This window comes from Nicotiana tabacum, chromosome 3 (assembly GCF_000715075.1).
Source record: "Nicotiana tabacum cultivar K326 chromosome 3, ASM71507v2, whole genome shotgun sequence".
Lineage (NCBI taxonomy): Eukaryota > Viridiplantae > Streptophyta > Magnoliopsida > Solanales > Solanaceae > Nicotiana > Nicotiana tabacum.
Window position 1 is genome coordinate 177,229,763 of NC_134082.1, and position 12,788 is coordinate 177,242,550.

General features: G+C 35.1%; 2 protein-coding genes across 2 annotated transcripts; one reads left to right on the top strand and one right to left on the bottom strand.

Annotated features, from left to right (window-relative positions):
* Positions 1–1,101: 1,101 nt before the first annotated feature.
* On the bottom strand, positions 1,102–6,821 carry LOC107790598 (GTPase ERA-like, chloroplastic). Its single transcript, XM_016612549.2, has 9 exons — positions 6,407–6,821; positions 6,181–6,326; positions 5,203–5,343; positions 5,013–5,126; positions 4,435–4,560; positions 3,096–3,194; positions 2,870–2,971; positions 1,997–2,077; positions 1,102–1,820 (listed from the first exon to the last, which is right to left on the bottom strand). Exons 1-9 carry the CDS (start codon positions 6,801–6,803, stop codon positions 1,734–1,736), a joined length of 1,293 nt encoding a protein of 430 aa, XP_016468035.1. The 5' UTR covers positions 6,804–6,821; the 3' UTR covers positions 1,102–1,733.
* A 1,933-nt stretch (positions 6,822–8,754) lies between these two features.
* On the top strand, positions 8,755–12,430 carry LOC107790599 (glutamate receptor 2.9). Its single transcript, XM_016612550.2, has 5 exons — positions 8,755–9,055; positions 9,360–10,663; positions 10,798–11,110; positions 11,264–11,655; positions 11,781–12,430. Exons 1-5 carry the CDS (start codon positions 8,794–8,796, stop codon positions 12,306–12,308), a joined length of 2,799 nt encoding a protein of 932 aa, XP_016468036.1. The 5' UTR covers positions 8,755–8,793; the 3' UTR covers positions 12,309–12,430.
* The last annotated feature ends 358 nt before the right edge of the window (positions 12,431–12,788 follow it).

Genomic DNA, 12,788 nt, shown 5'->3' on the forward strand with positions numbered 1-12,788 from the left:
AAAAAGAAAAAACTAAAAGGAGATCATTATGTGGGAATTCAACCCATATTAGACTATAATTAGTTAAACACACTGTTTTTGTACTTCCCTTTAATTTTTTCCGAAAACATAGTTATTGCTAATAGGAAAAGAGAAAAGTTGAAGTTTACTACACACTAATTCCTATACTTCATTACTGCAATTAGAATTCTAACACTCCCGCAAAACAAAAACAAAAAAAGAAGAAGTTGAACTTATAATTATGAATCTGTTTATTTGTTTGTTTAAACAGGAAAGAATTCATCTTGACTTTCTGAATAAAATACCCCAAATTCTTTCCTTTGACAAAAGATAAGATGATCAACTTATTATGATAGGTTTGGGTAATGGAATACTATTCTTTAACACTTGGATTTCCAACCGCATAAGATAAAAGTTGAGAGGGACATAAATTTTTGCATGATAATGAAGATTCCTTTTTGTTATGACAAAATTTGACTCCAAAAGAAGCGTCATTAATAACTTGTTCGAATACCCTTTCCCTTTGCCTGTCGATCGGGAAATTTATATAGCCTATCTACATATCTCGATGCATTTGACCGATGGTTGTTGCATGGTGAAAACTGTAACCTATTTTTATAACTACGCGTCATTTTCTAATAAGTTAATTTTTACCTTATCAAGTTTCCTAAAAGATAAATTGCAAATAACTTGTCATGATAAGTGGAAACACTTACCAGCAAAATAAGACATGCGACAACGTAACAGGTAAAATATTACGTTAACTCGTATAAATAGCTGCACTGAGCAGACAAAAGTTAAATCTTTTTACGACTTATTTAACTACCAATAGGGAACAAGTAACTGGGTAAATGTAAAGCACAACCTTAGATTAGACGACTTTAGATGAGCACTCAAAGCGTCAAGTATAGGCGAACCAATGCAAAAAACTAAGCCCTTTCGTAGTTGGAAATACCGTAGTAATATATATAGTAATTATTCATGATACTTGATAGTACGTAGTATGGCTTAAGGATGCCGACATGATGGAAATAAGTGGCTTCCAAGAGCAGACACAGAAAAACCAAATACAGTTGCCTAAAAAATTGATAACATTACATATACAATAACTAAATACATCTGCATTAAATTTTGAGAATATTAAAACAATAGTATATCATTCCTGTCACAGCTGAGGGCTACTTCCTACAAAACTCTGCTGTAAAGAAAATTTACAAGACATTTTGTGCACAAAAACCGGTCTTACAGTGATGTCAATCAATCAGATCCAACCCAGAAATAACAATACACTTCTTTCTACCTTTTTGTAATGCCAGAGCAGCAATTAGACCGTCAGATCATCTTACTCTAGAGCACTAACAATGCAACATAAGTTAAACAATTTGACAGGAAAGAAAGAGATACGCATAAGGTTAACTTGCTGAGTGGGTAGCCACTTGCATCTTTTGTCAAGTTCTTTCCCCCTTTAACAGCATCCGTCAGGCGACAACTACAGTTGATCACAAATCAGACTGGCAGTGCTGAGTTGAGATCTGGTGCATTCACATAATGACCACTCTCTGCAAGGATATTTGTGGTACCTGAGCCTGATATCAAGAACTTCCACAAGATCCCATTTGCCTACTTAGCCTGTTGTACTTTGAGAAATTATAGCTAGTTCATCATGGAGCATCAAGATCTCCTGATCATTCATTTGCATTCCATCCGTATCAAGTTCAAAGTAGATTTTCAAATCACAAAGCTTGAATGTGGCCCCCATATCCGTAGTTCTTGAGGAGACCTTCATTTTGCCTCCAGTTCTCTTTCACCTTCACCTCAACCTGTTTCAACAAAGAAATTAACATGAGAATCACCTTTTCCAGTTGTACCTAGGCAAAATTGTGTTAGCAGGAAGTAGGAAGAAGCAGCTGCAGCACGTTAGTTCGAAGTATCACAATGTAAGAGTACCCCAATGTCTTTGCAATCCATCCTACAGACAGATCATCATGACAATTACCTCCAGAAAAACTTTCTTTTGCAAGAAATCTTCTATGTCAAGCCTTGCAGCTGTAGCAAGAAGCTTCAAAGCCTTTCCTTCCTGAAACAAATCAAGAGACATGTAACACAAGAATACATATAATAATCATGTTTAGGGAAAGCCTAATCAAGGACCTAATTGGTCATGCTAGATCTTATTAGGGAGTCTAACCCAGGACCTAGAGTGCTAGGATCTTGGTCTTTCCACTACTCATTGGCAAAGAACCTGCAACTGTTGCTGATTACTTTAGCATCTGAGTGTGAACTATGTCTGAAATTGGTCAAAGAGCAGAGTTTATGAATATAAACATTAAATACACGATATAGGACTCTTTATATCTAAACACTCTCCCACACTCTCCCGCAAGTGTAAACTGTTTTTGGGGTTAACACGTGGACCTACAAGTGTGGGGAAGGGCTTGCCAAAACTTAACTCTAATACATATGTGAAAGAATCTAGCATCCAACATTAAGACAATGGGTGGAGTAGTACAAGACCTTTATAAACTCTCTGGATGATCTTTCATACCTATATGTGGGATGCTGTATGACTCAACAATATATAAGTGCAAACTCTAGATTAAGTTGTAGTCTAGCACGATAGATAAGGCAGGGAGAACGGCTAAGGAGAGGGTGAGAGTGGGGGACAGACACTGCTTATTTGCATTATTCAAGGTAGCAGCCGCAATTACAGGATACATAGTTTACAAAAGTTGTAATGCCAACTGCCCCTATAAAAGAAGGATGACTCTAATATAGCATAACCGAAAAGGATGGTTTTTTTTGTTTGTTAAAAAGCATATCTCAAACAACAAACACCAATGACACACAAAAACTGACTGATGAATATTACCTTCCCAATAAGGATGATCTTTTGAGTGTTCTTCTCCACTATAACTTCGACTTGAATGAAGTCTTTCGCGTTCGGTCTAGTCTTGTAGCTAACTACATTAACCTGCAGTGAGTATGGGCATATTTAGAGGAAAACTGGAAACTGGTGATGTAAATTCCTACAGAAAAGAAAAATAGACGCAAATTTTATTTACCCATCAACTTGAGGGTTTCAAACAAATTTTTACCTGACACGCATAAGGAACTTCATTTCGGTATTGCAAAAATATCTTCTCTCTGACAATTTCAGCTACAAAAAATCTTTCGGGATGCTCACTAGCAATGTCCTGAAAGTAAGATGATGGCTTGTTAATTGACCTTGGCAACTACTATACATTATTATAGGTGGATAAAGACTAAAATTGCTACAAGACTTTTATGCATTAAGCAATGTCATTTTAATTATAGCATTGCACATGCAAGTAACGGGAAAAAGAGCAGTTACTTGTAAACATCATGCTGTATGCATATGAGGACATGGATAACCTTATTCCCAGGTTGAAGACCTGGAGTTCCCCACCCCACCCTGAGAATAAAGAAAAGCTCCACACCTTCCATATCTCTTAGTAAAACATAGAAAGGAGGATGAATGTAGAGAAAAAGAAACTTCTATGGAAAATCAAATCCAAGACAATGACCGCTAATACTAACAAAGATCAATATCAGGTATATACTGGAAACTGCTGGCTTATTATACTTGCATACTCATACTTTCTCAGTGTTCATGCTACATCATTCAGACATCCCACAGACCAATGGGAACATTCTTCTGGAAGGTATAGACAAACATTCTTTTTTTTTTTGGAGACCTTACACCAATCAACTTTGATTCTATTTTGTTGCAACTCTTGCAGGTTTCATTTTCATAAAGTTACATAAACTGAATAAGATAATCCTCCACCCCCCCCAACCCTACTCTGACCTCCCCCACACTCGACCTATTCAAAGAAATGATTCTCCTTGGTTGGATATAAACAACAGATTTGCAAATGCACATTGTTTAAATGAATTTTAAGGTGTAATTCAAATGTGCATCAAGGCTGATTTTGAATTTTTATAGAGTTAAGTATAAAATTATTGGAACTGTATCAGTTGTATAATATTGAAGAAGAAAACAAGACTCGCTCCATTTTAAATAAAAAATGTCATCACTTTCAGATGGCATACAAATCATACTATTTAGTTTAAAAAGCAGAGAATTCAAAAGAAATAGATAAAAACACCTTATGGAATCAAATTTACATAGAGAAGTTTTGGCAGTATTGGCAAGCGTAGTTGCATGGAGAGCTGAGGAATGCAATCTACTCACATTTTGAAAAGAACTTATCTAGCAAAATATAGATGCCATTTGTCTAAGGCCCAAATTGAGTGGTTGACCCCAAAAAGATCTCTACAAGCTTAAATGCCACAAAAAATCATAAAGATTAAAGTTGAAGATGATTCCAAAGTCATGAATTTTTCCTCATTTTCAAGAAAGAAGTCAATGAAAAGAGGAGATGGGAACATAGAAACAGAGTATATTTACACCTTGGGATAATAAGCAGGCCCAAGAGGAAGCTTAGATAATATCCAGTCCTTGATATCTTCTACTCCATGACCATACTTTGCACTTACAGGTATGACCTCATCAGCGTCCGTAAATTTCTCATACCACTGAAAGGAATAAAACATAACATCAGAAAATGCCAGAATTTAAATACTTGACTAGTTGGTCTAATTTCGTTAAAAGAATATCCAATCTATATAAGTTCAATTACGTATGTCTCAAATTCATAATTTTGACATCTGGCTCAAATCCATGTTCTACGTGACCTTTACAACTATTAGAATACGTCCACCTTTAGATTTCCACACCAATATACTACTAATTCAAAAATGGGTACTCCAAAACGCAAAATTTTCTTTCTTTTCTTTTGGATAAGGTAATCAAACAGCAAAATTTTGGCTCAATTCCAATGATAATAGCCACTGCCATGTAGTTGATGGATTCTACAAAGAATCGCATAAGTTGATTCAAATTGCTTATACTTTGTCTGACTAGAATAATAATGCGTCTTTGCAACACCTAATGCAATAAATGATCTCAACATCAACAGGTACCTTACCTCAAGTTTCTTTGCAATTTCACCAGGCTTGATCAGGTCCTTCTTATTCAAGACTAACAATGTCGGTACTTTATATTTCAGGTCTCCAACACCCTCTTCCATCACTTCATCTATCTGAAAGCAGCAAACCTAGAAAAAGTTAGAAAGAGATCATATTTTCCAGATGGCTATTTACAGTGAAGAACTATACCTTTTCAGGAGCCTTACATGCGTCCACAACAACAACCACACAGTCTGCGTTAACAGCTGCACTCCGGACATTCTTCATCATCATTGAATCTAACTTATGCATTTTCTTCTCTATGACACCGGGAGTGTCATAAAGTATCATCTGTATGGGAACAACCAGTAATGGTTCATGAGTCTGAGACAGGGGATTACAAAATGTCTGGAACAAATTGAAATCTATGGAGCAGATATAGAAGGCATATTGCAACAGCTAAAAGAGGAGTGCATATTGATTACATATGACAAGCTGCAGACTGCATGAAAGAATCAAGCATGCTTAAGTAACTAGGATTAACACAACAACGACTACAGGTGTGCAGGCAGAGCGAGGCAAAAGTAAAAAGCCAAAAAAGAGGTTTCTTCTGATTTCTGACAATAGTAAAATTTAAAAGAAACAAAATTTCTACCAAAAAGAACCACCTGCTTGCCACCCATTTCACAGCTACATGCAAAAAAGAAAAATTATCTAAGGGAGGCTCAGTTGATAGATAAGGTGAGCAAACCATCACTCTCAAATCTGTTTTTGAGAAAACTAGGTATAACTACATAAAACAAATTTCCGTTGCAATCACTAATAAGTAGCACAAAGCAATGTATAAGCACCATATTTTCACATGAATGAGCAGCCAAAGATAAATAATCTCAGACATGTTGCAGCTCAGCAGAAACATAGTACTCCCTCTGTTCCCTTTTACTAGTCCACTATTGACTTGGTACTCCCTTTAAGAAATCATTTATTAAGAGTTTCTTTTTACTAAATCACCCAATTAAAATTCTATCAACAAAGCAATGATTGGGAAGTGTGAATGGTAACATTGGAAGAAAATAATAAATCTTACTTAATTTGCTAAAGTAAACAAGTAAAAGAGAAAATTTATTTTTAATATAGTGAACGAGTAAAAGGAAACGGAGGGAATAGTAGCAGTAGAACAATCCAAACCTGATACTCTGGGCCAGAACAAATACCAAGAACTCGATGACGCGTGGTTTGAGGTTTATCAGTAACAATGGACAGTTTCTGGCCAACCATTTGATTGGAAAGTGTACTTTTCCCTACATTCGGCTTCCCAAGCACTGCCACATATCCTACATTTAAGAGCAACTTGAACTAAATTAATTCATTTTTTTAAATTAAAAATAAACAAAAGGAAGGTGAAAAAGCAAACCACTGCGATGATTAGGATCAAGGGGAACAAAATCGAGCTCCTCCAATTCGTAATCATCAAGTAAAGCCATGTTTCGGTCTGGTTTCACACTCAGTGACAGCACCATCGGCGAATCCTCTCCCTCTTCTTCTTCCTCTTCATTTATGCCTATAACACCCTTAGACCTCATTCTCATAGTCTTAGAGGTTCTTTCACTGTCGTATTCTTCTGCTTCAACTTCTTCTTCTTCGTCACCGAGGACAGGCTCCGACTTGCGGCGACTAGTGGTGGCGCGTAGCCGGAAACGGCCATTGGAAGGTGAAGAGCAATTACAGTGGGAATGGATAAGAGAAGTGTAATTTCTTGTGGGAAGAAGAGTTGCTGGGAATAAAGAAAGGTTCAGACATAACGCTCTCATTTTTGGATTATGAGTCACTCTACTCCTAGTACTAATTTAACCGGCCTTGTATTTTCTATTTTCGATTTTCTTTTTTCCCATGGCAATATGTGCATTATAATGTTGTACTTTATGCCACTTAGTTGGTACATTTCTCTTGCTGCATTAAATTTGCAAACCCAATACCAAAAACCTTTGAGATAAACTAACCAAATACCTATGCTGTAAGTCAATCCATGCCAAATTAAATCCCTGTTAAGTTATCTTAAAAAATTGTACTCCATATATTTCAATTTATTTGACGTAATTTGACTGACCACGGAATATAATAATTTATCTGACATAATTTGACTGACCACGGAATATAATAAGAAGTAAGGCTGTTTTTTGGTAAAAGCAAGCTAATATTTTCTCTACCACACACAAAAAAATGTTGAACTTCTTTTATTGGATTCCCTTGATTTTACTTCGGAAAAGGAGAATCGTGTTTGCAGAAAAAAGGAGCAATAACTGCATAAGAAGATAAAAAGAAATCAAGTTTATTATTTTTTTTCTGTTTTATTTTATTTAATTTATTTATCATGAATTAATTTTAAGAATGCTAAATTTTCAATGCAAGGGAAATCTGTTATCTAATTTATATATCCAATTGAGGAAAAGCCAGCTAATTAAGTTCTGAAATTCAGTTTCTATTATTTTCTAATACTATACTATACTATCATAAGAGCCAATAACAAGGACTACTTAATTCTTCCAGAATGAAATTTGTGACATCTTATCTACAGTGTAAGTTCATTCCTTGACTTTATACATTTCAAAGTTCAAACAATTAGCAATTTTCTTTGTGTTCACGATGCAAAAATCACTTTTTTTTATTTTTGTTACCTAAAAATTATTTAACTTTGTGTTCATTACCTAAAAGTCACTTTTCTTTCTTTTGTTACGCAAAAATTATTTTATTTTATATATCACAAAAAGTCACCTTGACCAGAATTTATAATACTTTTACTTGAAAAGCCTATTATGCCTTTCACATTATAAGTCCTCTCATTTATGTAATACTTTCTATATTATATACTATATAATATATTTTTACATATGTATTTTACTTATAATTAAAATAAATTTATATTTTTTATTTATTATTTTTATAATATATCAATACATTTAATTTTTTTCATGGCACTCAATTTGTTTAATCATATTCAAACATGAACATATCTTGAATATAAAAATGTTTAAAATATTTATTGAAATAATAAAAACAGATTTGCTTAACAAATGATAGTTTTTTATAGTCAATAAAAATTTTAAAAAAGCATTCAAAGATACTTGTATTTTATATTAGATTTTTTAAAGCTTTATCTATTAATATTATTTATTTGGAAGTATTAATCTGATGTATCATTGTGCTAAATGTGGGTATTTTATTTATTGGACTAATGGGTATGACTTGGCTGATAAATCAGTTAGCTTAGAATTTATAATTTTTATTAAAATTATCTCATTAAGCATGGTTAAGAATGTGGGCTTCAGATTTGTTCACGGTTATATATTGACAAATTTAATAATGCATACTTATTATAAAATAATATTAAGTTATTTTAATTATAAGTAAAATATCTGGGTAAATTATATTATATAGCATATAATATAGAAGATATTACATAAATGAGAGAATGAGGGGATTTATAATGTAAAGGGCATAATAAACTTTTCACCTTGTATAACTCAATTTTCTTTTATATTAGTTGTACTTTCGAGGAGAATTCCCAAGGCTGACAAATGAGTCTATTTCTCACCCTTGTACGAGTCCACGCGATTCACTTAACGTGGTGCCAAAGTATATATGAGTGTATGACCATCCTTCTACTTTTCAAATTAAACCACAAGACATAGTCAACTCAACTGTAAACTGAAAAAACCATTTGACTAGTACATAGAAATAAGATTATATATAGTGGTTAATTGTTTTAAAGCAAGAAATCTTTTCAGCTGAGTAGAAAAAAGCATGAGTTCTAAGCCATTCCCTATGTTAATCTTCATCCTCAAAACCTATATTTTAATCTCCCTTTTAACTCTCAAAGCAACTGCAAATGAAACCATAGAAATAGGTGCAATTGTTGACATAAATTCCCGTATTGGGAAGGAACAGAAAACAGCCATAGGTATAGCAGTTGAGAATTATAACCATGACAAAAGAAACCACAAGCAGCTTATAACAGTTCATTTTAGGAACACCAGCAAGGATGCAGTTGAGGACCTTTCCACAGGTTTCATACTTGGCTTTTCATTTAACATTTATCAACTTGTTGTATCTCTATATGTTCTAGGAAATAATTCTATAAATATTATAAACTGATAATCTAGAGATTCTTGCTCTATCAGTGTAGTTTAACCTGCGATAGCATGTTAGTTACCATTTTATCAAGTTACCAATTAAAATTATCATGGAAATTTCGTTGTTATTATCTTATATGTGACCTAATTATGTAAATAATATCTTTTTACAACGTCAATAAATGGAACTTTGACTCATTTCATAAGTGTTAATTTGTCTTAATAATTGTGGTGCAGCTGAAGATCTTGTTGAGAAAAACAATGTCAAGATGATAGTTGTAGGCATGCAGACTTGGGAAGAAACTGCTTTAGTAGCTGATATTGGGAAAAGGCATCAAGTTCCAATTACCTCTTTTGTTACAGCTTCCTACACACCAGAGTTGGTGCAGCTAAAATGGCCTTTCTTGGTGCAAATGAGTTCAAGTAGCTTGGAACAAATTAATTGTATATCTGCTATTGTTCGTTCGTACCTGTGGAGGAAAGTCATAATAATTTATGAAGATGACATGTATAGTGATTCTAGTGTCCTTGCAGTTTTATCTGAAACACTTAAAGGTGATGGTGCAGAAATAGAGCATCAAGTAATTCTTCCACAAACCTCTTCTCTATCCGATCCAAGGGAAGTTGTTCGACGAGAGGTTGTGAAGTTACTAAGGAAACAATCAAGGGTATTTGTCGTTCTTCGCTCATCAGTATCCACTGCAAGTCATTTGTTTAAAGAAGCCAAAGAGATTGGACTTATGGGAAGAGATTCAGCTTGGATACTTGCAGACTCTCTCGCTGATCTCTTGGATTCTGTTCATACCCCCTTTATTTCATCTATCCAAGGAGCTTTAGGAATCAAAACTCACTACTCAGAAGCCACTAAGTCTTTCCAAGATTTTAAAGGTCAATTCCAAAAGATTTTCCTGTCTGAGTACCCTATGGAAGATCACTCAGAGCCTGGAATTCATGCTCTAAAAGCATATGACAGTATCACAGCTTTTGCTATGGCTGTGAACAATTTGGGTACAAAGACTTCCAATGACTCAAAGTTACTGAAAAACAGAATTCTTTCGAGCAATTTCACAGGTTTGAGTGGCCAAGTTAGCTTTGTTGATGGAGCATTGTCACACCCTTCAACATTTAGGATTGTAAACGTCGTAGGAAACAGGTATAAAAGACTTGGCTTTTGGTCATCAAAGGTTGGGTTCTCGGAAGTTGTTGAAGCTGAAAATGGGGGGAGAATCCAAGTTAATGGTTCCCATACCATGAAGTCTAGTGAGGTAAAGTGGCCGGGGGAATTGAACCGTGTCCCAAAAGGGTGGGCAATGCCTACTGATTCAAAACCATTAATCATTGGTGTTCCAGGGAGAACCACTTTTGAGAAATTTGTAAAGGTTGAAAAGGTGGCAAATTCAAATGAAAGGAAGTATAGTGGTTTCTGTATTGATCTTTTCAAAGAAGTACTTAAAATTTTGGAGCAAAATTATACACTACCTTATGAATTTGAACCATATGATGGCTCATATCCTGACCTGGTTCAGCAAGTTATTAATAGGGTAAGCATTTAGTTTCTGATATCCTAAATATACTATCCAGTTTTCTTTTGTTACCTATTTTTCCTATATCACAGTTCTTTGCTTTGGACTCCTAAAATAATGGGGTGTGTTATTTTTTTTTCTCCTTCTGTCAGAGGTATGATGCTATTGTTGGAGACATGACGATATTAGCTGAAAGGATAAAATACGTGGAGTTCACACAGCCATTTGCAGAATCAGGATTGACCATGGTGGTTCCAGTGAAGTTTGATGGATCGAAGAAGGCATGGATGTTCTTGAAGCCTTTCACTATAAGCATGTGGATAGTAACAGGTTCTATCTTAGTTTACACAATGCTTGTAGTTTGGTTCATGGAGCATCAGTCGAATCCTGAATTTAGAGGCCGGTGGAAAGATCAACTTGGAACTGCAATGTGGTTTACATTCTCTTCACTGTTTTTTGCTCACCGTAAGTATTGCTATCCATCAATAATGATTTAATGTTAAATGAAGTGTCCATGAAATGCTGGTTTGTTCGATAAGGTTATATTTAGCTTATTAGCTATGTTTAAATAATAAAAGTTGCAAGGAGATAACTTTTTTTACTTTGGCTGATAATCAGGGGAAAAAATCAAGAGCAACTACACGAAGATTGTAGTCGTAGTTTGGCTTTTCCTGGTCTTTGTGCTGACCTCGAGTTATACAGCTTCTTTGACTTCAATGCTGACTGTTCCAAGACTGGAACCAAGTGTGAAAGACATAAATTGGATAAAGAGAACAAACACAACAGTTGGATGTGATGGTGATTCCTTTGTTAAGGATTATTTGAGGCAAGTCCTGGAGCTTCAAAATATCAAGAACATTAGCAATCAGGAAGATTACCCAAAGGAATTTGAAAGTGGAAACATCAAAGCAGCCTTTCTTGAAATCCCATATCAGAAGGTTTTCCTTAGAGAGCATTGCAACCAGTATGTTGTAGCTGGTCCTAATTACAGATTTGGCGGACTAGCCTTTGTAAGCAGACATTGCCTCTATTAAATAAATAACTACGACATTTGCTTTTTTCACTAGCATGAATAGTCCGTTATTTATGTCTAGTAGTCTGTAGATTCGACTCATTTGCATAACGTGGCTAACAGGTGTTCCAGAAAGGCTCTCCGCTAGCTCGTGATGTGTCTGAAGCCATACTGACTCTAACACAAGATGGTACGCTTAACAGTTTGGAAGAACGTTGGTTTGCTTTGTCAAGGAATTGTGACAATGTTGATGCTAGTAATGAAACAGAAAGTCTCACCCTAGGGAGCTTCTGGGGCTTATATCTAGTGTCTGGTGCAACATCTACTGTCTGTCTGCTATTTTTCCTGTGGCGTTTATGCAGAAGATCCTGGCAACAGAGTCAAGCATATTATGACAATGTAGTTCATCCATCAACTGATCAAAGTTTCTGGACAAAGACAGCTAGAATTATACGGTATTACCAAAAGGACAAGCCTGCAGTATCTTTAAGGAGAGTAACATCTGGTCGGGCAGCAGGGCTCGGGGTAGAGGAGAGAGGGGCTTCGTCAAGGTGGCACTTGGTGAGTCCTTCAGACGCTGCACAGGTTTTTGATGGCTCTTCCCAACATCCTCAATCTTCCCTAGAAATGGGGAATTTAAGGTCGGAATGAAGTAGAATTATTCAGATTGTAACAAAATGTCTAATATATACTAGACTCAGTGTAGGTTCGTATACTAATTTCTCGTAGGTATTTAATGATTCCTCAATTATCCATTTAATGATTTTGACAGACTTATAAATTGTAGACTAGTGTATTCTTTGGTTAGGTTTGAGTAACACTGTCAGAAAGCTAATTTCATGCACAGTAGTTGAAGGGCATCTATTTCTGGTATTAAGAGAGTGCACTTAACATTTTGGCTCTGCATCATGATGGTTTTATATTACATATGCTTTCTCACTTTATCAGGATACCTCTCCAGAAAGAACTTAAACCAGTGCTACCAAAGTCTTCCATGACCTTCAAGTATAGAACACTTGCAATACTGGTCATAAAATACCAATAATGGTACACACACTCGGTGGCGTACGCAGAATTATTCATAAGCGGTGTTATATTTAAAAATTAAAATGAATATTGAATTATAAAGCT

Excerpts from the sequence above, each read along its gene's own strand:
- LOC107790598 (XM_016612549.2), bottom strand. The coding sequence starts at position 6,803 with ATGAGAGCGTTATGTCTGAACCTTTCTTTATTCCCAGCAACTCTTCTT. Across the intron at positions 4,561-5,012 it reads AAATTGCAAAGAAACTTGAG|TGGTATGAGAAATTTACGGA; the intron begins GTAAGGTACCTG and ends TATTCCTTTCAG. Across the intron at positions 2,078-2,869 it reads AGATCATCCTTATTGGGAAG|GAAGGAAAGGCTTTGAAGCT; the intron begins GTAATATTCATC and ends GATTTGTTTCAG.
- LOC107790599 (XM_016612550.2), top strand. The coding sequence starts at position 8,794 with ATGAGTTCTAAGCCATTCCCTATGTTAATCTTCATCCTCAAAACCTAT. Across the intron at positions 11,111-11,263 it reads TTCACTGTTTTTTGCTCACC|GGGAAAAAATCAAGAGCAAC; the intron begins GTAAGTATTGCT and ends GCTGATAATCAG. Across the intron at positions 11,656-11,780 it reads GATTTGGCGGACTAGCCTTT|GTGTTCCAGAAAGGCTCTCC; the intron begins GTAAGCAGACAT and ends CGTGGCTAACAG.